The sequence below is a fragment of the Pinus tabuliformis genome, chromosome X (genome assembly GCF_031772625.1).
Source record: "Pinus tabuliformis cultivar Carrire ecotype Pingquan chromosome X, CPIR1, whole genome shotgun sequence".
Classification (NCBI taxonomy): domain Eukaryota; kingdom Viridiplantae; phylum Streptophyta; class Pinopsida; order Pinales; family Pinaceae; genus Pinus; species Pinus tabuliformis.
In genome coordinates this window covers 994,436,806-994,458,505 of record NC_142308.1, presented here as the reverse complement: position 1 = coordinate 994,458,505, position 21,700 = coordinate 994,436,806, and the positions used below count along the sequence as shown (strand labels likewise).

Below are 21,700 nucleotides of genomic sequence, written 5' to 3'. Positions count from 1 at the left end.
GTCTTATCGGGAATCAAGTGGGGAGAGTAGTCATGACAAACATATGAGCTCAATATCACATGGATATGAATTGATATTGTATGCTTGTATTATGCCTATGTTTATGTTTTTATAGGTAACATTGAAGGATACATCAGTGGAATGAAAACAATGTGATTTGTGGCATGCTAAGATAAGCATGGATGGTGGAGAGACACTGGAAGCAAGGTTTCCTCGTAGAAACAATGTGGTATCTGGATGTGTGGTATTATTGTTGTGCATATGTTGTACATGTTGCAGCTGTGATGTTGTGCGCATGCGGTGTTGTGCGCATATAGTGTGTATACATGTTGTTTATGCAATGTTATGTACAAGGTGGTACAAGTAGTGTTGTGCGAATCTTGCATATGCAGTGTTGGGTATAGATGGTGCTAGGTACGTGTTGGATATGCGGTGTTATATACATATTGTTCTGTGTGCATGATGGATATGCAGTGTTGTTTGCACATGGTGTTGTGCACATGTTGGATATGCAGTGCTGTGTACGTAGGGTGCTATGTACATGTTGTATATGCAGTGCTATGTACATATGGTGTTGTGTGCATGTTGTACATTTGGTACTATGTACATATGGTGTTGTGTGCATGATTGTACATGTGGTGTTGTGTACATGTTGTACATATGGCGTTGTGTGCAAGTGGTGTTGTGTACATGTCATGCATGTGGTGTTATGTACATGTTGTGCATGTGGTGATGTATACATCTGGCGTTGTGTACACGTTGTACAGGTGGTACGATGTACATGTGGTGTTGTGTACACATTGTGCAGGTGGTGCCATGTACATGTGATGTTATGCACACGTTGTGCAGGTGGTGCTTTGTATAGGTGGTACTGTGTATGTGTTGTACATATGGTACTAGTGTACATGTGGTATTGTGTGCATGTCGTACATGCTGTGTTGCGGGCATGCGGTACTATGTATGTGCATTGTGTAGTCATGGTATCATGACATGTGTATTCGTTATGTTGTACTTTGTGTACGTATATGTATTGTGTAGGGTTGTACATTGAGTGCAGTTGTATGTATTGTGTTGTACATCGAGTGCAGGTGTATGTATTCTATGGTGGTTGACACCTGGTGTAGGCGCATCTATTGTGTTGTGTTGTACACTAAGTGTATGTGTATGTATTGTGTGGTGGTGTACACCAGGTGTAGGCACATGTATTGTGTTGTGTTGTACACTAAGTGTAGGTGTATGTGTTGTGTGTCAGGTGTAGATGAATGTGCATGGTGTTGTATGTCATGTGTGGCTGTATGCGTGTGATGCACACTATGTGTATGTGCACATGGTTGAGGAGAAGGCACTAGTGTTTGTCGGGTGTGGCAACCAATCCGGTGTGCATATATAATAAGGATAAATGTAGAAGCTAAGGATTAATTAAAGGACAAGTATCATTATTTATTTCAGTTTTATTATGCATGAGAGTTATGATTATGGTCTGTGATGATTACATGTGATCTATGATTTTGGTTTATGATGGTTACATGTGATTTATGATTTTGATCTATGATAGTTATGTTTTGAGCTAACCTGATGTAATATGTTTATACATGATGATTTGGTCAAAGATGCTAGTTTGACTTATTGTAACAGGAAGTGAACAGAATTGCAAGTGTACCTTATTGATGAGCCACCAATGAGGTATGATTTGAAATTATTTCGATTTATTTTGAATCTAATGGAAATTATGTGCTTGGTACAAGAAAACATGAAATGCCCAATTGGGTGGTTGAAACTGACTGCAAGAATTTGCAACTGCAAAGGGAATTGGAAAATGCAACAGTATGCAGGTAAAGTATTCAAGAGCAAGGCCATTGTGGGACATTGGTACCCAATGGTATCCATTGATTTCCATGAGCATGCTATGACCAGTATGATACTCTTAAGGTAGGGATATGCCTTGGTTTTTGTATCTTCCGATGAGAGGAAGCCTTGACAAGGGATGGATTGCTCGGGATGGGGGTGCCAGCAGAACTTAGAAGGTGAGTGAGTGTACGGAAGGGGGTGACCGAATTGCCCGAGGGACTGTGTAGCAGAGAAGGGAAGGCCAATGATATATTTGTTTTGGTCATTAGCATTGCCCGATGGAATAAAATGCACATTGGGCGTGTGCCCTGGAATAATGAGCCAGTAACTGTTAACTGAGAGGACAAGTGGTGCAAGATTATAGCACTGGACATTGGATGCAGATTTGACTTTGACAATGGATTCTAGACTTCTTGGGAAGGAGGTGAATCCTGGTATTACTTTGAGGGTGGAGGTGTGAGCCTTTGGACTCCCTTGTTGCATATGCGTGTATCATATCATTTTATTTGGTGGTCGAGCAAATGTATATATGTGTATATTATTGTAAATACTATATCGAGCTAGTTTATAAAGCTCCATAGAGAGTATGGTTATTTGTTGGTTGAAGCAAATGTGTATAACCATATGTGGATTGTAAATACCGTAATGAGATGTGTTATAAAGCTCCAGTAAACGGTATGTTTGTCATGTTTTAGTAGATGGTCATTGTAAATACTGCAACGAGCTGCGTTAGAAAGCTCCATGGGCAATATGTTTTGCTTTCAGCAATCTTGTGGTTATAGGCGTTGTTGAACACCGAGGACGGTGTTCCCCTAAGGGGGAGGGTTCTATAATAAAATTGGTTAAAAATCCATGTAAAAATATATAAGACCATGGTCATAGAACACATATTCCAAGCTAAATGGTGGCAAAAACATCTTAGTGGGTGTTCATTCAGTTTATTATGGCTAAGGAAATTAGAAAAGACAATGGAAAATGATTTGGAAAGGCATGAGGCATTTATTGGCATTTTATTTATGAAAATAATAGAAATTAGGAGAAAAGGAAGGTGAAAGGTCATGGTTTGCATGTGAGGGGGAAAATGAAGGAAAATAATGGAAATGAAGAAAATAGAGGGCTCATTAATAAAAAGGCTTTTGAGGATCAATTGGTAAGCTTTTGACAGGCTTGGTCAGTTCAATTTTAGTGGCACTCACTTCTATTCTCTCTCTCACTCATGGACACTTAGAGTTTTCTTGGACCACTCTTGGAAAGAGTGGCATACTTGGAGTTTTGGAGCAAGAAAGAAAAGAAAGAGCAGGAAAGCGCAAGAGGACATCAGGATCAACAACTACAACGAGTTTTTCTTGCAGGTACTGAGTTGCATGTATGTTTTCCTCACTAGTTATAACATGTATGGCACATGCATGTGGTTTATTGCTCATGATCTGTCATTGGCATGGAGGATTGCCTAGATTGATAGTGGATTTACCTAGCCTTGCCATTTCCTAGATAACCATGGTGTTGTGCGTTTATTTATTCGTTTCTGGTTGGTTCTCATGTTTCCTTTAGCTTGGGTTGAGTTACTAATCTTGGAAGCCCTGGTTGGAAAAATGCTCTGGAAGCCCGGAATAAGCCATGGGTTGAGTTACTAGTCCTGAAAGCCTTGGTTGGAACAAACACTCTAGGGCTTTGGAAGGCTTGGGTAGAGACCAATCTAATGATGGTTTTGTGATGTCCAACCGTGACGTGGAATCACTGTTTGATGGGTTGAGGTGGATGGCCTCTGGAAGCCCTGGATGGTTCTGGATTGATGTGTTCTATGAGATCCCACATTCATACTTGGAATATGGCACAGGGGTGAATGACTGAAGAGAGATTTTGCTCAGCCATTCTATGGTTGGGTGGAACGTGGTAGTCCCATACCGGGTTGGCTTTTGCATCATTAATATGAGGTTATTTCTCTTTGTTATCTCATGAGCATTATACTAGTGTATATGTGGATTCTATGGCTATTGTATCCTTGGTATTTCTGTTACTATTATGCTGGTTATGAATATGTATTATGACAGTGGCTATGTATGGCTCTCATTATGTTTTTACTTGTATATGACTAAACAATGTATCTATGGCTTAATGGATGAAACTGTAGCTAAAGTGATAAGGAAACAATGCCTCATAGAGAATCTCAGATAAGTATGAGACCCCTATGCTTAGATCTGTCATTTACACCTGTAGATTGCATTAATGCCAAGTGTTTAACAGAATGTTAGTCCCAGTTGGGGATGGTCAGGCCTAGTCCTGGAGTTAGTTTTTGGTTTATTAGTCTTGTCATCATGTGTTTAATGGATTTCGGAAGTTATAGCAAGTTCCGGGTAGTGGTCGGAATTCTAGGCTTGAAAAGTGCCTTAAATTCCTCAGACTATAGCACATGTCTACTGGAAATAGTCCCTAGATGCAGGCATCCAGGCTTGTGGGAGCGTCCAAATCTCTCTGGATGCTAGCATGCCCATAACATGGGAGCGTCCAGAGGTTTAATAGCTTAAAGACTCAGTGGGACTCAGGGGCTGGTTAGCAGAAAGGTTGGGATGGTTCCTAGGAGTCCTATTGCTGATGTTGAAGGTCTGTATGGTGTGTTTCCATCAGTTCCACTTCCTTAATGTGACTTAGGAGTTTGAATCATATCATAGTAACTTCTCGTCACATGTTTAACCCGGTTGGCCGGTTACTTGGGTAGATGTGGGAGGAGGAAGTTACATCTTTGAATTTGGTCTATTATATTTTTGTTTCTCCATGGCTATTTGGTAGATACCACACGTACAACTTATTATGGGTTTCCCAGGCTCTTGGATGACTGTCACCAATCGAAGAAATATACTGTTCACATCTAAGTGTGGGCTGAAGACAGAGGGTCAGGCTCTACCCTTGAGGAGAGCTAGCAACATGAAGACAAGAAAGGACATGGTACACTCCAACAATAGAACCGGTTTGCGTGTTGATAGAGGGAGAGGGTGAGGCATGGCCCACTCTGATTCCAATAGACGTCAGGGTCGTAGACGAACTTTTAGTATGAGCCACGATGAGACCAACGCTTAGCGAAATGGCTTTGACACTTGGGCCAGAGAGACTATTAATGACTAGGAATCTGATATTCAAATAGAGTTGGACCCCAGTGAGTGGGACCTATTAGCATATTGGGGTGACCTTATTCCAAACCTGGGTCAAACTTGGGGTTGCTACACTTATTTTTGCAAACCTTACATGTTTACTGGTTGATGAAAACATTACTAGCGAAGGCTTTGATGCTACAATTGATAGGAAGCCCAGGTATTACAATGGATCTTCAGGTAATCCACAGAGAATTATAGTTGATCTAATGCCAAATTCAGCAACAAAATGCCTGGTTGGCCCGCATAGAGAAACACATTCCATGTTTGCCACAAACAAAACAACCGGGAACCAACGCTAGGGACCCTGCCTTGATAGATTCCTTTGATGAATATACTCTCATAGATGCATTATATAGTTTTTTTTGTTCTCAGGAGTAGGATGGTAGACAACATAGGTTATCAAGATAGTTTTGTTTATGTAGATTTGAAGGATAAACTCAAACAATTTAATTTTTGGACTGGTTATAACTCTACAAGATGGTTAATAAACTTAGTTTCCCACTAGGCAGGTTGAAACCATCTGGGTATGGATGCTCATGATGTATTTACCTGCTGAAATTTGAAGGAATATAAAGGCACCACCTCCACTTACAAAAAAAACATCATCATTTTGACTCGGTCAAATTGCATAAAACTAAAAATAAAAAATAACTAAAATATAAAATTAATAATTAGAATTAGAATTAGAATTAATAATAAAACTAGCCTAGATCCATCTTTACTTTGAATTTACTAAGTGCCGAGAGGGATCAAATTTGTTGAGATGCAAACCACTTTTAAATTGAAAAGAGATTGATCCCTCTAGACACTTAGTAGATCGAAATAAAAATAGATCTTTTATAGTCCAGATATTTTATAATGCTTTAGGATTTATACTTACTTGAAAAATCTGACATTTGTGGGTTTCTCAAAAAGTTATTTTTGTGTTATCCTTTTGACAAACTAACATACTTGGTTTGTGAAATTGCTCCCAATTATGCATGTGGATATAAGGTGCTGCTCACATAAAGTTTTTAATTTGTTAGTGTTTTTCATGCTCTCATTGTATAAACCCAAAAGTTTTTTTAGGATTGCTTTAAGTTTTTATTTTTCTTTCATGCTCTCCCTATCAACAATTTATATAAACCCAAAAGTTTTTTGGGAAAGTGCTTTAAATTTTTATTTTTATTTTATTTTTGGCTAAAATTCAATGGTATTTTAAAGTCCACTAGACTAGAAAAAATAGTTTATAACTCTCCTACCATGCATATTTTTCTTTCAAGTGAATATAATTTTTGATTTTTAATTTATCAAAAAGGGTACCATTGATTATTTGTCAGCCCTTGTTCATGTGACCAAGGCGTACTTCATAAATTTCGCAGTGGGAACAAGGGTTTCATTTCGCCGGAGAGCTCTTCGCAGAGCGCTCTTTCAAAGCATTTGACCAGTGGATCTGCTTAACAAGCGCGAGAGAAATATAGTCTACTGGAAGTACTCCGGGGTTCATAAAATTTTAGCTATGGCAACCAAAACCGTCGGTGCAGCTTCCCGTTGTATGAGAAGCATCCTTACTTGCGTGCGCTCATATTCATCCTCTGTCCAATCAACCAGCAATAGCGTGCCCTCTCCCCTTCTCTGCTGTCCCATCAAATTAAAAATTCTTCCCATGTTGGAAGAGCCAGGAGAACCTGTCAAAGATTTGCTCAGTCCCCATGGCTGGCCTTCTCTCCCGTTTCTCTTGCAAGGCGGTAAGAGCTAAACGGATTTTTTCGTCATTTTCACTTATATGGGCGCAGTTTTTGATTCTTCCCGTGTCTATGTTATTTGAATTGTAACGTGCCCAGTGAATTTATTCAAACTTATCTTAATTTTATTTACCACTGTTCAGAAGTTGTCTGCATTCTTGCTTTGTTGGAAAGCTTTTCTGACATTTCCTTTTTCAAAATAGAGGAATGCTAAATTTGATTTAAAGCATGCAAATTTAAAGTTTTTCTTTGGATTTTCTTTTCGGTTTGGGTTATTTAGATTTTGTAATGAGCGAAATCTGTGAGAACGTTTAATGGAAATCGAAAGAATGTCTTGCTATGATGTGTTTCGTCAGCACGAAGGAAACCTAAAAACTGAAATTCCTTGGGGTTTCATATGGGCTTGTTAATGATGTTTGCGAGGTCTGACATGAGGCTGGTGTTGTGGTTGCAGCATCCCTACCTGGAGCGCCAGACTCATTAACGTAATTATAATTTTTTTGTTTTCCCTGCATTTCCATTTAACTGTTGTGTCACGAGACATAAGTTGTTCCTTTTGACAGGCCAATGCTCCTGAATACTAAGAGGACGTACCAGCCCAGCAACATCAAACGGAAGCGGAAACATGGGTATTTTGCAAGGTATTAGTGCTTCTACCAATTTCTACCTTGATTAATTTAAAACGAAATGGCAGATTAGGACTACTTATTCACGTGTAAACAGGGAAGAGACCATTTAGGGCCAGTCGGACAAATTGATAAATTAGGTGAATTCTAATGGACGTAACTGAGTTTTGCACAAGATGCAGTTGTTGATTGTGGCCGACGTTAATTTGGATAAAAAGAAGAGATTTTGGTCGTTTTGTAAAGTAGCTCTTGATCCTTATCCGGATCCTGTCCATTCCGATTCCCAACCAGCGGTGCAAAGCGGCCTTATAAAGGCAAATATAAAATAAAAATTATAGAAGAGTTCAGAAATAGTTTGAGCCGCGCGAATACATTGAAAATGCAACAGATGATCTTTGAAAGTACCTAAAATAGCGATCTAACTGGCATGAATTGGTTAAGAAACGACCTGAAAATTCGTAAGATTAGCCTTAGACTGACAAATTTGATATCCCAGGCCATTAAGAGTAACTCATTTCCAATTTGTGGAATTCCTTATATATTTACCTCCAGTACTGTGCTTTTTTCCATTTACATTATGTCCTTTAGAAGCCTGCAACCATTTTCTTGTAACTTTATGACATAACTACAATAGTCCTAGATCATCTTGCAGAAATATACTACTACTTGGCCATATAAACTGAGTGTCCTTAAAAGGCCTGTTGGTCTTTTAACATTTAAACTGAATGTGCCTAAAATACCGCTTGGCCATATAACATTTAAGATGAGTGTCCCCAAGAAGCCTCTTCGCCATACAACATAAACTTGGATGTCCCTAGAAAGATTACTGTCAAGGCACATAAAAGAATGACAACAAATGTTAAGAAAAATCATTTAAGTTGCCATTGGGATCACGCCTACCTTAGGAGGATCATCCATACAATTCACAGAGGCCTCCCTCTTGCCATTGTTCGAAAGAGGCCAACCCCTTATGTTTTGCATCCATTAATGGTGAGGCATGTGAATGCTTCAACAAGTAAAGTTTAATTACACCCATAAAGAAGGGATTGAAGCCAAAAGCTTTAAGCATGGTCAAAATGATAGGCCATTTGATCCTGGAGATGATAGGCCAATCTACTGGAATGTCTACTTCATTAGTTACAAATGGGCCATGGTATTAGATAGATGGTATTAATAAGAACCATGGTATTGACCCATGGTATTGCATGTATGAATCCTATATAAAGGATAGAGACTCCCCTCGAGGAGCATCGTGTCTTATTTTGTAATTGAGCCCAACTCTATTGGAGGTTGCCCCCTCGAAGAGGCAAGTGAACATTGCTTTCCTTTCTGAATAATAAAATACTTGCTGTTATTTCTTATTGTTCTGTGTTCTGGGTATATTTCTTCGCATATTTGGTATTCTGGTATCTTCTTGCAGGTCAAGAGCATAACAAGTGGTATCAGAGCACTTTCTAGGGCCGGTGGGATCTCCATTTTTAGCAATTTTTTTTTTTTTGGCTAGAGACGTGTTTCGGCGTCTTTAAACCATGGGATCTGTCGTTGAGCGCATAAACTTGCGGATTTGGGGAGGCATGCACGCAAGAAATACAAGAGGTGGTCACGCTTGTTGGACTCCCTTGTAACCCTGTGGGTACTCCTTCGAGTAGTAGCACATTAGACAGAACCGCGTACGGACTGTCTTCCAAGTACCCTCTAGGTATATCGGAAGCCCCCTAGGCTCTCTTGAAACCTCGCCATAGATAAACTGTCGGCCGTCTTGCTGTTATAGTACACTGAGAACAGCACTCGGGGAGATTACTCGCGCGTACGATAAGGTAGTCGGGTTGTATGACTAAGGGTACGGTTGATACTCCTTGGTTAGTGCCCTGAAAGATTGGGCCGAGTACTACTGTCAGACCCTTATGTATATTGCGATCTGTAGCACCTGACACTCCTTGAGACCATAGTTCTTGGGTCTCTCTCTAGATCACACATCATCTTTGCCAGATCAGATCTAGCAGGTGGGGTTCTGTCGCAGCTGCAACAATCAGTTCTGCCATTCAGATCTATCAGATCCGCCAATCAGATTTATCAGATCCGCCATTCAGATCTAGTCGTTGGGTTCAGTAGCAGTCGCCACAATCAGATCCGCCATTCAGATCTAGCAGCAGGGGTTCAATCATTGCCACATTCCTACTCATACTTTGTAGTTGAGGGTTAGCCGACAGATCAGACTATTTGTGTGGGCCCCTATACCTGGGCGTGATTCTTGTAGGACATTAGGCATAATTGACTTTTCTGGGATTCGGCTACTGCAGTATTCCTAAGTGAGGAGTAAAACTCCTTTTGGAGTAAAAAAGAAAGAAAGTCTGAGACCCTCCCGGGATGCTTATAGGAGACTTAGCCCATAAGAATCAGGTCGACGAGCTGAGCAAGGTGGTACCATTCACTTGTTAGCGTCAAAAATTTCGGGCGGTCCCAAATTTTAAGTGCACCGGATCGGTGCATGGTACAAACTAGAGCTCAAGCTATGGCCAATGAGAAGATCGACACCCTTGAAACAAAGTTGGACGCAGTACTGACGTTGCTCAAGACCTTAGCTGACACTCACAAAGGGCAAGTCGGAGGAACACTCGGAGGCATATGCTTTCAATGAAAACATTAAGGGCGAGTCTAGCCATTCTCTTCACCTCTTTGGCAACCACCAACAGTCCGAGACGCAACCACCCAAGTTGGACATGTATAAATTTGATGGCTCTCATTCGGCCACATGGCTAGCACAAATGGAGCAATATTTCACACTGAATCACATCAGAGATGATGCGACTCAGCTAAGTGTGGGTAGCATGTAATTGGACAATGAAAGATGGCAATGGTGGCAGTGGCTTCAACGTTGCTATGGAAGGCCCGTGACTTGGCAGACATTCGCAAAAGCTCTTACGGATCGCTTTTACCATGAATCTAACTTTTTGGGTTGCCTCACTAAGCTCCGACAGATAGGAACAATGAATGAATACATTACAGCCTTTGAAGCCTTAGCCTTCCGCACAGGAGGTCTACACGATCAATTCTACTTGGAATGTTTTGTCATTGGTCTCAAAGAAGCCATACAAGCCCACGTCAGACTGTAACACCCAACCTCATGCCTGGATGCTTGCAAGATAGCTCATGAAGTAGAACGTGCGTTAGCGGTCCAGTCCAATCGCCCAAATTTCATAGCCAAGGGTCGCCCCACCCAAGGCTCAAAGCACTACCCAAACACTCAAGGTTCAAAAGGTGTCACCAGCGGAAATGGCGGAAAGAAGAAAGCAAGGATTGTGTTACTACTGCGATGAGAAATACTCCTCCGGGCATAAATGCAAGGAGCACAAATTCTTTCAAATTGATGCTACTGATCACAGTTCATCGGAGGAAGCCCCACCACTTGAGGAACCAGAGGAGGAAGATGAGGACAACTAGCTGGACAATGTACCTGAAGAACCAATTATCTCGCTTCATGCTTTGGCAGGGATTTCTTCTCCCCAAACTCTCAAAATCAGAGGTTTTATTAAGCATCGCCCTGTAGTAGTCTTGATTGATAGTGGCAGTACGCATAACTTTATCCATCAAAGAGTCGTGGAAGCAGTGCATTGTTTTGTTAGAGCAGTCTCTAACTTCCAGGTCCAAATTGCTGATGGGGGGACAATGAAATGTGAAGGCCGCTGTGAAAATGTCAAACTTCAAATGGGGGATTATCAGTTAAAGACCCACATGTTTGCCATACACATGGGAGGGTGTGACATTGTCTTGGGTGCTGAATGGCTCCGCACACTCGGCCCAATCACAATGGATTTCCAGGAGTTATATATGAGCTTTAAGCAGAACAACCACACATACCCTCCGCGGACTCCAGGTGGGTGATCCCTCTATCATCAGCGCACATAGGATGGAAAAATTGTTAAAAAAGGGCCACCATGGAGTTATAGCCCAATTTAATGCCATCCAGGCCTTCGAACCCACTTCTCTTCATATTCATCTTGAGATGCAACAGATCTTAAACAACCATCTGCCAATCTTTGACAAGCCTCATGAGCTTCCACCCTCGAGAGGGGAACATGATCATAGCATTACTTTGGTCCCAGGGCCCCAACCACCAAATGTGTGCCCATATAGATATCTGTTCGCCCAAAAGAATGAAATTGAAAAATCATCAAGGAACTCTTGGAAGCAGGCGTCATTCGTCCTAGCATTAGTCCTTATTCATCGCCTGTGGTCATGGTGCTCAAGAAAGATGGGGAATGGTGTATGTGTCCAGACTTCAGGGCCCTCAACAAGTTGACGGTCAAAGATAAATTTCCCATCCCGGTTGTCGATGATTTGCTGGATGAACTAAATGGGGCTCAATTCTTTATTAAGCTCGACCTTCGCTCGGGCTATCACCAAATTCGCATGAAAGAAGTAGACATTCCAGTAGATTGGCCTGTCATCTCCTTCTCATAGGTAGATTGTCCCAAATTTGTCCCACTTAGTTGTTGGCTTGTGAAGGCCAAGGGTCGACCTTCCTGAATTAAGATCGCCCTAATACCCGTACCTGAAGCATCACATTCAATCACACAAGATTTGGTGAGGTCGGGTAGTGCTAATATGGGAGTGGAACACATGGCATGTTTGAGAGCTATAAATGCCTGTTGTGCTTCATCATTCCAGAGAAATGAATTTTTCTTGAGGAGGTGAGTGAGGGGTCTAGCAATGTGACCATAATTGCGGACAAATTTGCGATAGTAGCCTGTGAGACCCAAAAATCCTCTCAAGCTCTTCAAGGTCTTTGGTTGAGGCCAATCCTGCATTGCCTGGATCTTTTTGGGGTCCACCTTGACACCTTCATGCCCCACAATGTGGCCCAAATACTCAACTTCTTCCATGCCAAAAGAGCACTTGGACATCTTGACAAATAATTTATGCTTCCGGAGCAGTTGCAAGAGCAGATCTACATGCTGAAGATGTGTGGCCCAGGTGCGGCTGTAGATGAGGATGTCATCAAAGAAAACAAGGACAAATTTTCTGAGATATGGTTTGAGCAGGTGGTTCATGAGGCTTTGAAAAGTGGATGGGGCATTACAAAGACCAAATGGCATGACCAGGAACTCATAATGGCCTTCATGAGTTCGGAAAGCAGTCTTTGGAATGTCTACTTCTTTCATGCGAATTTGGTGATAGCCCGAGCGAAGGTCGAGCTTAGTAAAGAATTGAGCCCCATTTAGTTCATCCAGCAAATCATCGACAACCGGGATGGGAAATTTATCTTTGACCGTCAACTTGTTGAGGGCCTTGAAGTCTGGACACATACGCCATTCCCCATCTTTCTTGAGCACCATGACCACAGGCGATGAATAAGGACTAATGCTAGGATGAATGACGCCTGCTTCCAAGAGTTCCTTGATGATTTTTTCAATTTCATTCTTTTGGGCGAACGGATATCTATATGGGCGCACATTTGGTGGTTGGGCCCCTGGGACCAAAGTAATTCTATGATCATGTTCCCCTCTCGAGGGTGGAAGCTCATGAGGCTTGTCAAAGACTGGCAGATGGTTGTTTAAGATCTGTTGCATCTCAGGATGAATATGAAGAGAAGTGGGTTTGAAGGCCTGGATGGCATTAAATTGGGCTATAACTCCATGGTGGCCCTTTTTTAACAATTTTTCCATCCTATGTGAGCTGATGATAGAGGGATCACCTGCCTGGAGTCCGTGGAGGGTATGTGTGTGGTTGTTCTGCTTAAAGCTCATATATAACTCTTGGAAATCCATTGTGATTGGGCCGAGTGTGTGGAGCCATTCAGCACCCAAGACAATGTCACACCCTCCCATGTGTATGGCAAACATGTGGGTCTTTAACTGATAATCCCCCATTTGAAGTTTGACATTTTCATAGTGGCCTTCACATTTCATTGTCCCCCCATTAGCAATTTGGACCTGGAAGTTAGAGACTGTTCTGACAAAACAATGCACTGCTTCCACGACTCTTTGATGGATAAAGTTATGCGTACTGCCACTATCAATGTAGACTACTATAGGGCGATGCTTAATAAAACCTCTGATTTTGAGAGTTTGGGGAGAAGAAATCCTTGCCAAAGCATGAAGCGAGATAACTGGTTCTTCAGGTACATTGTCCGGCTAGTTGTCCTCATCTTCCTCCTCTGGTTCCTCAAGTGGTGGGGCTTCCTCCGATGAACTGTGATCAGTAGCATCAATTTGAAAGAATTTGGGCTCCTTGCATTTATGCTCGGGGGAGTATTTCTCATCACAGTAGTAACACAATCCTTGCTTTCTTCTTTCTGCCATTTCCGCTAGTGACACCTTTTGAACCTTGAGTGTTTGGGTAGTGCTTTGAGCTTGGGTGGGGCGACCCTTGGCTATGAAATTTGGGCGATTGGACTGGGCCGCTAATGCACATTCTACTTCACGAGCTATCTTGCAAGCATCCAGCCATGAGGTTGGGTGTTGCAGTCGGACATGGGCTTGTATGGCTTCTTTGATATCATTGATAAAACATCCCAAGTAGAACTGATCGTGTAGACCTCCTGTGCGGAAGGCTAAGGCTTCAAAGGATGTAATATATTCGTTCACTGTTCCTGTATGTCGGAGCTTAGTGAGACAACCCAAAAAGTTAGATTCATGGTCAAAGCGATCCATAAGAGCTTTTGCGAATGTCTGCGAAGTGCGAAGTCACAGGCCTTCCATAGCAACGTTGAAGCCACTACCACCATTGCCATCTTTCATTGTCCAAGTACATGCTACCCACGCTAAGCTGAGTCGCATCATCTCTGATGTGATTCAGTGTGAAATATTGCTCCATTTGTGCTAGCCATGTGGCCGGATGAGAGCCATCAAATTTATACATGTCTAGCTTGGGTGGTCGCGTCTGGGACTGTTGGTGGTTGCCAAAGAGGTGAAGAGAATGGCTAGACTCGCCCTTAATGTTTTCATTGAAAGCATATGCCTCCGAGTGTTCCTCCGACTTGCCCTTTGTGAGTGTGTCAGCTAAGGTCTTGAGCGACGTCAGTACTGCATCCAACTTTGTTTCAAGGGTGTTGATCTTCTCATTGGCCATAGCTTGAGCTCTAGTTTGTACCATGCACCGATCCGGTGCACTTAAAATTTGGGACCGCCCGAAAGTTTTGACGCCAACAAGTGAATGGTACCACCTTGCTAAGCTCATTGACCTGATTCTTATGGGCTAAGTCTCCTATAAGCATCCCGGGAGGGTCTCAGACTTTTTTTTTTTTAACTCTGAAAGGAGTTTTACTCCTCACTTAAGAATACTGCAGTAGCCGAATCCCAGAAAAGTCAATTCTGCCCAATGTCTTACAAGAATCACACCCAAGTATAGGGGCCCACACAAATAGTCTGATTTGTCGGCTAACCCTCAACTGCAGAGTATGAGTAGGAATGTGGCAGTGATCGAACCCCTACTGCTAGATTTGAATGGCGGATTTGATAAATCTGATTGGCGGATCTGATAGATTTGAATGGCAAAACTGATTGTTGCGGCTGCGACAGAACCCCACCTGCTAGATCTAATTTGGCAAAGATGATGCGTGATCTAGAGAGAGACCCAGGAACTATGGTCTCAAGGAGCGTCAGGTGCTACAGATTGCAATATACATAAGGGTTTGACAGTAGTACTCGGCCCAATCTTTCAGGGCACTAACCAAGGAGGATCAACCGTACCCTTAGCCGTACAACCTGACTACCCTATCGTATGTGCGAGTAATCTCCCCGAGTGCTGTTCTCGGTGTACTGTAGCAGCAAGACGGCTGACGGTTTATCTATGCCAAGGTTTCAAGAGAGCCTAGGGGGCTTCCGATATACCTAGAGGGTACTTGGAAGATAGTCCGTGCACGATTCTGTCTAATGCGCTACTCCTCAAAGGGGTACCCACAGGTGTTACAAGGGAGTCCAACAAGCGTGACCACCTCTTGTATTTCTTGCATGCATGCCTCCCCAAATCCACAGGTTTATGCGCTCAACGACAGATTCCGTGGTTTAAAGATGTCGGAACACGTCTCTAGCCAATTTTTTTTTTTTTTTGTTGTCCTAAAAATGGAGATCCCACCGGCCCTAGAAAGTGCTCTGATACCATTTGTTATGCTCTTGACCTGCAAGAAGATACCCGAATACCAAATATGCGAAGAAATATACCCAGAACACAGAACAATAAGAAAAAACATCAAGTATTTTATTATTCAGAAAGGAAAGCAATGTTCACTTGCCTCTTCGAGGGGGCAAGCTTCAATAGAGCTGGGCTTAATTACAAAATAAGACACGATGCTCCTCGAGGGGAGTCTCTATCCTTTATATAGGATTCATACATGCAATACCATGGGTCAATACCATGGTTCTTATTAATACCATCTATCTAATACCATGGCCCATTTGCAACTAACTGTGGTCCCTTCTTTAAATACGGGTCAACCACTTACAATTATTAATATGGGCTTTATTGACTCTTTACTTAACTATAACTATGACTCGATCCTATTACATAAATAAGGGGGTTAGGGTTGGACCCTAACAAAAATGCTCTCCTCAAGTTAATATTAGTAAAAGGAGTATTAAGGCCTTGAGATCTAGTCCACTTTGTAATGTCCCTCTCGGGAAAATTATCCTAAGGGCACAATTCTGAACTAGGGTTTTAACAAACTATGAAAGGATTATATTTCATAACAACAATGCAACATTCATCAAACCATATGACAGTAAGGATCCTTCCATTTACTGTATTGATGGAATTAAAGATATTTAAACAACCATATGTCCTTCAACAATCTATTACAAGTTAGGGCTAATTGTCCAATAAATAGCAAACCTATACAACATAATAATCCAACAACGGGGCTACAATTCCAATTAGTTTATGTTTAGCACTATCTAGTTCTGTTAAATAGTGGTTGGGTTCCACAACTAATCTAACTTCAGTTTAACCCAGGTTGACTAGATTGGCTGTTGTTTGTTCCCTTCATTGCCTTAGTTGCATTTGTGGTTCTGGTTACAGTCTTGCTAGCCTTGGTTGCCCTAGCGAGGTCAACCTCAACCCTCATATCACCCTTGACAATTCGTTGCCTATTTTGTCTTTCTTTTCAACACTTGCTATCTCTGCGTGAGCAGTCACAGTCTTTCGGTTTCCTCGGGGATATGATCCGCTACATCAGATTGTGATCTGTTGTTGCTACAAGCTCAAGAAATGATATACTGTTGCCATAGGTTAAGACGCTACCATAGAAACCCTTGTTGCCACAAAAGATGGGCTTCCACTCCCCTTGCTCCTCAAAATAGTAATTCGTTGTTTCCTCGTTGCCACTGTCAACTCAAAACCAAACCTCGCTTGCCTTAGAGCCACAGACCATACCTCAAAGATGTTTCACCGCAACATACAAACCTCAGGGATGATTTGCTGTCACAGATTAGATCTTAGAGATGATTCGCTACCTAAGATAATACCTTAGAGATGTTCCACTATCACAGATTGGACCTTAGAGATGATCCATTACCACAATTAATGTCTCAAAAGTAGTTCGTTGCCATAAAATGATCTACTCAATCCCTCACTACTTCAGAAAAGGATATTTCGACCTTGGATTTCCCTCAGAAAGATGATTCTCCACTTAAAAATCTGCCATGTAATCACAAAGGTAAAGGGATTGGCTAGGGTGGAATCTTTCACCATCGGAACCAATAAGAAAGAAAGGGGTATTAAAACCCTCCAAGAGCCTCAACCCAAAAAAATTAGAAAGATCCACAATCCATGATGCTCACAATGAATCTCCTCTCTCCTTTTTATAGATTCCGTTTGGGGCTTTCCCTCAAATTTTAATTTTGAGTGGCTGACAAGTTTCCCTCTATTTGCCCCTAATTATCTAATGTTACTTAAGTAACATCAAATAATGGGTTTTCTTCTTTACAAATGATTATAGCTTACAGGGTTAAATAGGCTACTGCATACTCCCTTAGGCAATTTAATAAGAAGAGGACATTACAGCCCCCCCTTCCCAACATTACTTTCCCTTAAGCAATTGCAAATTCAGGTGCTACAAGATCTGTTCTCCTTCCCATGTTGTGTCCTCTTAAGGCAAGTCCTTCCACCTAATGAGATATTCTGAGATCATTTTGCCTTTCAATCTCCTCTCTTAGACAACCGTTACAGCTTTTGGAATTAATACTAACTTCCCTTCCTCGTCCAAAGGGGGTAGCTCAACAGAAGTAGTAACCTGTTGATCGACTGCCTTCTTAAGGCATGATACATGGAAGACATTGTGGATTTTGCTTCCCTCTGACAACTCCAACTCATATGCTACTTCACCAATTCGTCTGATTATTTTGTAAGGCCCATAAAATCTTGGTTTTAGTTTCTCTGCATCGCTCTCCTTGGGTGAATATTGTCTATATGGCTGCAATCTTAGGAAAACTAAGTCTCCTACCTCAAAGCTATGCTCTACGATGCGCCTACCCACATACATCTTTTGATGGTTTTGGGTGGTCTGCAAATTCTCCTTAAGGACCTTAAGGATGCCCTATATTCAACCTTTGGCCTTTGGAGCCCTTCTATCCCCAAATGCCAAATCGATAGATGATGGAGCATTGTACCCATATAGTGTGCCCTGAATGGGGTCATCCCAATGGATCAATGATAAGTGGTGTTGTAGTAGTGCCCCTCGAGATGTAACTGTTACCCACCAAAAGTGGGTGACCCCATAGGAGAAAAAATTTCTCCCACACTTTGCATTCATTCGGCTAGCCAATAGCCCTTGATTGCCACCAATAGCTGATGACAATGTGCAATTCATCTTTGCCACCTGCATCGGTCATATGCTTCTCACCCATCTCGCAGGAGCACGTGAACGAAGGTGGGCTTTCGATCAAAAGGTATTTTATTAATTTTGCAGTCAGGTGCTTTTGCTTGTTTGTATTTGGGTTTTTAGCATGGATTATGGGGTGATCTGGAAGGAGGAGGGGTTTTGATCGTGATCTTGTTCCCTCAACTTAAATGGAGGGTTAATCTTCGATCCTAGTCTAGTGGGACCTCCCCTAATGGCCCAATGAGTATAGGAGGGGCACTACTTGAGAAGTCCTGATTGAGATAGCATGTTCCATCTGTCTCCATTCCATACTTACCACTTTCAATCTTACATTACAAGCCCTATATGCCACCTCCATTCTTCGGGTTCAACTGACCATTAGTTCTTCGGGATTTGCCACCCATATGTCCTCATACCTGGGTAGGGCTTGGAACTTGGCTCGAGAAGGTTGATGCATCTAAAAGAAAAGGAAAAAGCATATGTTCACCACAAGAAAAACAAAGAAAGAATGTTAAAATGCAAAAGATGGCTTTAGCACATGGGCAAAAGCTTAGCATGAACTACACTTCACCCCTTAGGGCCATCACCCGACTTCTAAGCACATGTTGCTCCCTTACATAAAGAAAGGAACCCTTGCATGATCCAACCTCGATGGGCAATGAATTGCCTCATCATCAAGGGGTAATACAATTGCTATACATCGTACAAAACAAGTTCTAACCCTTTGAGCTAATAACAACGATACAAAGAAAAATCAAGAAAAAGTAAAAGGCACACAAGAGGGGTGGAAAAACAAAGGTCGGGTTGGTATCTCAAGCATCCATGATTGCTCCCCCCTCACATTTATACACTCAAGATGTTGATCTCCACCATGTTGGTCCCTTTGACCGTGGAACTTGGCCATGATGTCTTCTCCCCTCCGTTACCATCATTGTTCACATAACAGTGAACACCCACTGATTGAAGGGTGGACTGAAGAAATGTCACTTCTCCTTGGGGGTTGGAAATACCTAATAAGGTTGTCCTTTAGCCACTCCTACCTAGGTAGGTAACACTATTGCAAGTTCAAAGCCCCAAATTTGGAAGGGAAGCTTTGTTTGATGTGTGAAATAGCCCTTTACTTTCAAGCTTGGTCCACTTAGATGCAAAAATGATTATTGTACCTGATGATTTGTTGCTTTCACTAGACTTTGTGATGTGATTGTTAGATGTTTCTACAACTATGACTTGGGCAGCTTAATTGGGGCCCAAGCCTCTAGAGGAGCATATTGACACTCACAGGTGGATGACCGATAATGTTGACAGCCTTGGGTCTCTGAGCAGTAGCAACATGGCATTTGCACCCCTGGACACCACCTGCATGGTGCACCCAGTGTGTTCAGCCACTTTGTACACTATTTGATGATTCTTCAGGGTGACATATATTGGACCTAGTATGCCCATGGCCGTCCTTAGCACTTAGAGATATGGCAGTTGATCCAGAGCCTAGATGAGGATGGTCTCACCTTCTTAGACATGGGAGGGCTTGTAGCACTTGAAAATCCCTCAACATTGGAGCAACGGTGGGCACTTTGTCTTGTTGGAGACCTAGGAGACCACATTATGACCCCCAAGAAAAAATTTGGGGTCCACAAAGAGATTTGACAGAAATGTGAAAGCCAACCTCTTCACCAATCATGGCACCTTTAGCCCTCAACGCAAAGCTTGGAGAGCTCCATGCATGCATGCCATTAAGTATCAAATTCCTGGGCTCTCATTGAAACTATATGTTCATAGCTGCCCGATTGTCCAACTGATTTAAAACATCAAATGGAAGCTGTTGTTGAAGCCATTCACCAAGAGAAAGCAAACTTCAGACTCGTGGACTCAACTGAGTCAGTCTAATAAGTCTGATTTCATATGACCAATGTATTCATTTGATTGAAGTATCATGATTTTTAGACTCTAGAGGCCAATTAGAGCCTCAGTGTTTATGCATTTTCTCTCAGAACTTCAATTATACAATTCATTAAGGTTTTTGTAGTTGTAAAAGCTGTCTATGAATGTTTTGAAGTTTACACTGTTACAGTTATGGTTCGAATTTGTTATGTAGCTTTAGACTGTGATAAGTTGTCCATCAGCTTTTTGAGAATTTTCTCTCAAAGCTTATGTCTTGATGAAATTTCGCAATTCTCATCCTTACGTGCAGTATAAATGAGCAAAATTTCATATTTGATGGACCTAATGGTTTGGTCCTTGGATATGTATATATATATATATATATATATATAGAAATTTAAATTTGAATATCTTATGTATTTTTTATTCGGCTGTTGTTTTACCGGTTCTTGGCCAATTCCAGTCTAGTGTCGGTCCAGTTCTTAGTTTTGGGATAAACAGGTTTAGATTTGGTTCTGATAACTTCGCATATAAATGAGGTCCTGAAAACTTTATAATTTTCTTGGAGCAAATATACTTTACTCAACGGACAAGCATTTGGCTACTGAGTCAGTTTCTAAGATAAGACGTTGATTTCATGCACTGATCATTGAAGTAGCTTGTTGATTATTATTATTATTATTTTTAATTTTTAATTTTGTTTTCGTAAATTTTGATGTCAAGAACACAGAAATATTGAGATTTGCATTTCTTTCTTTTGCAGAAAGGAAACTCCAGGTGGACGGAGAGTCATTGCACGGAGGATAGCAAAGGGAAGAGCAAGAATCACAGCTTGACTGCAGATTCAAAGTTTTTGTAAAATGACTTTCCTTTTACCTGTCTCGATCTTTGCAACTTCCTTCAGCAACGGTGTTAGTATTTTCGAAATGTTTTGTTCACTAAGCACAGCTTGACAGCAGATTCGAAGTTTTAAAGATTGTAAAATGACTTTCTTTTCACCTGTCGTGATCTTTGCAACTTCCTTCAGCAAGGGTGTTAAATTGTTGATATTTTCTAAATGTTTTGTTCACTATATTTGTGGTTCTGCCTATTCGTTCAGACCACTCTTTTACCTTGTTATGACATTCAGAGATTTCCAAGCTACATTCTTATGTTGCTTCATGTTTTAGTTTGCTGTGGAATGTCTTCCTTCAGCAAGGGTGTTAAATTGTTGATATTTTCTAAATGTTTTGTTCACTATATTTGTGGTTCTGCCTATTTGTTCAGACCACTTTTACCTTGTTATGACATTCAGAGATTTCCAAGCTACATTCTTATGTTGCTTCATGTTTTAGTTTGCTGTGGAATTGTTTGTTTTGCCAAGGAGAATTTGGATATTGTTCTTCGTTAATATGAAATTATAAAACGTTGCCCATTTTAGCAATTTAAGTATTGTTGTGTCTGTAATATCCTAGGTAATTTTGCCCTTAGGGTTTCTAAGAAATCAGATTGTTCACAGCATTGCACATTCTTCTGTTCATCAAACAATAGGTATACGCTGATATAATGCATGAATATAAAGATCTTCACAGCAAGATAATGTTCAACAAATCACAGTGAATTTAGGGCTGACTGCCCAATGAACCAACAATCCACCAGTGAAATTCAGTTTGTACTGAC

General features: G+C 41.4%; 1 protein-coding gene across 1 annotated transcript; it reads left to right on the top strand.

The window, feature by feature from the left end:
- Nucleotides 1-6,306: 6,306 nt before the first annotated feature.
- On the top strand, nucleotides 6,307-21,374 carry LOC149143076 (Ribosomal protein L34). Its single transcript, XM_089447413.1, has 4 exons — nucleotides 6,307-6,724; nucleotides 7,176-7,206; nucleotides 7,285-7,362; nucleotides 20,805-21,374. The coding sequence occupies exons 1-4, from the start codon at nucleotides 6,496-6,498 to the stop codon at nucleotides 20,875-20,877; spliced, it is 411 nt and encodes a 136-aa protein (XP_089303539.1). The 5' UTR covers nucleotides 6,307-6,495; the 3' UTR covers nucleotides 20,878-21,374.
- Nucleotides 21,375-21,700: the final 326 nt, after the last annotated feature.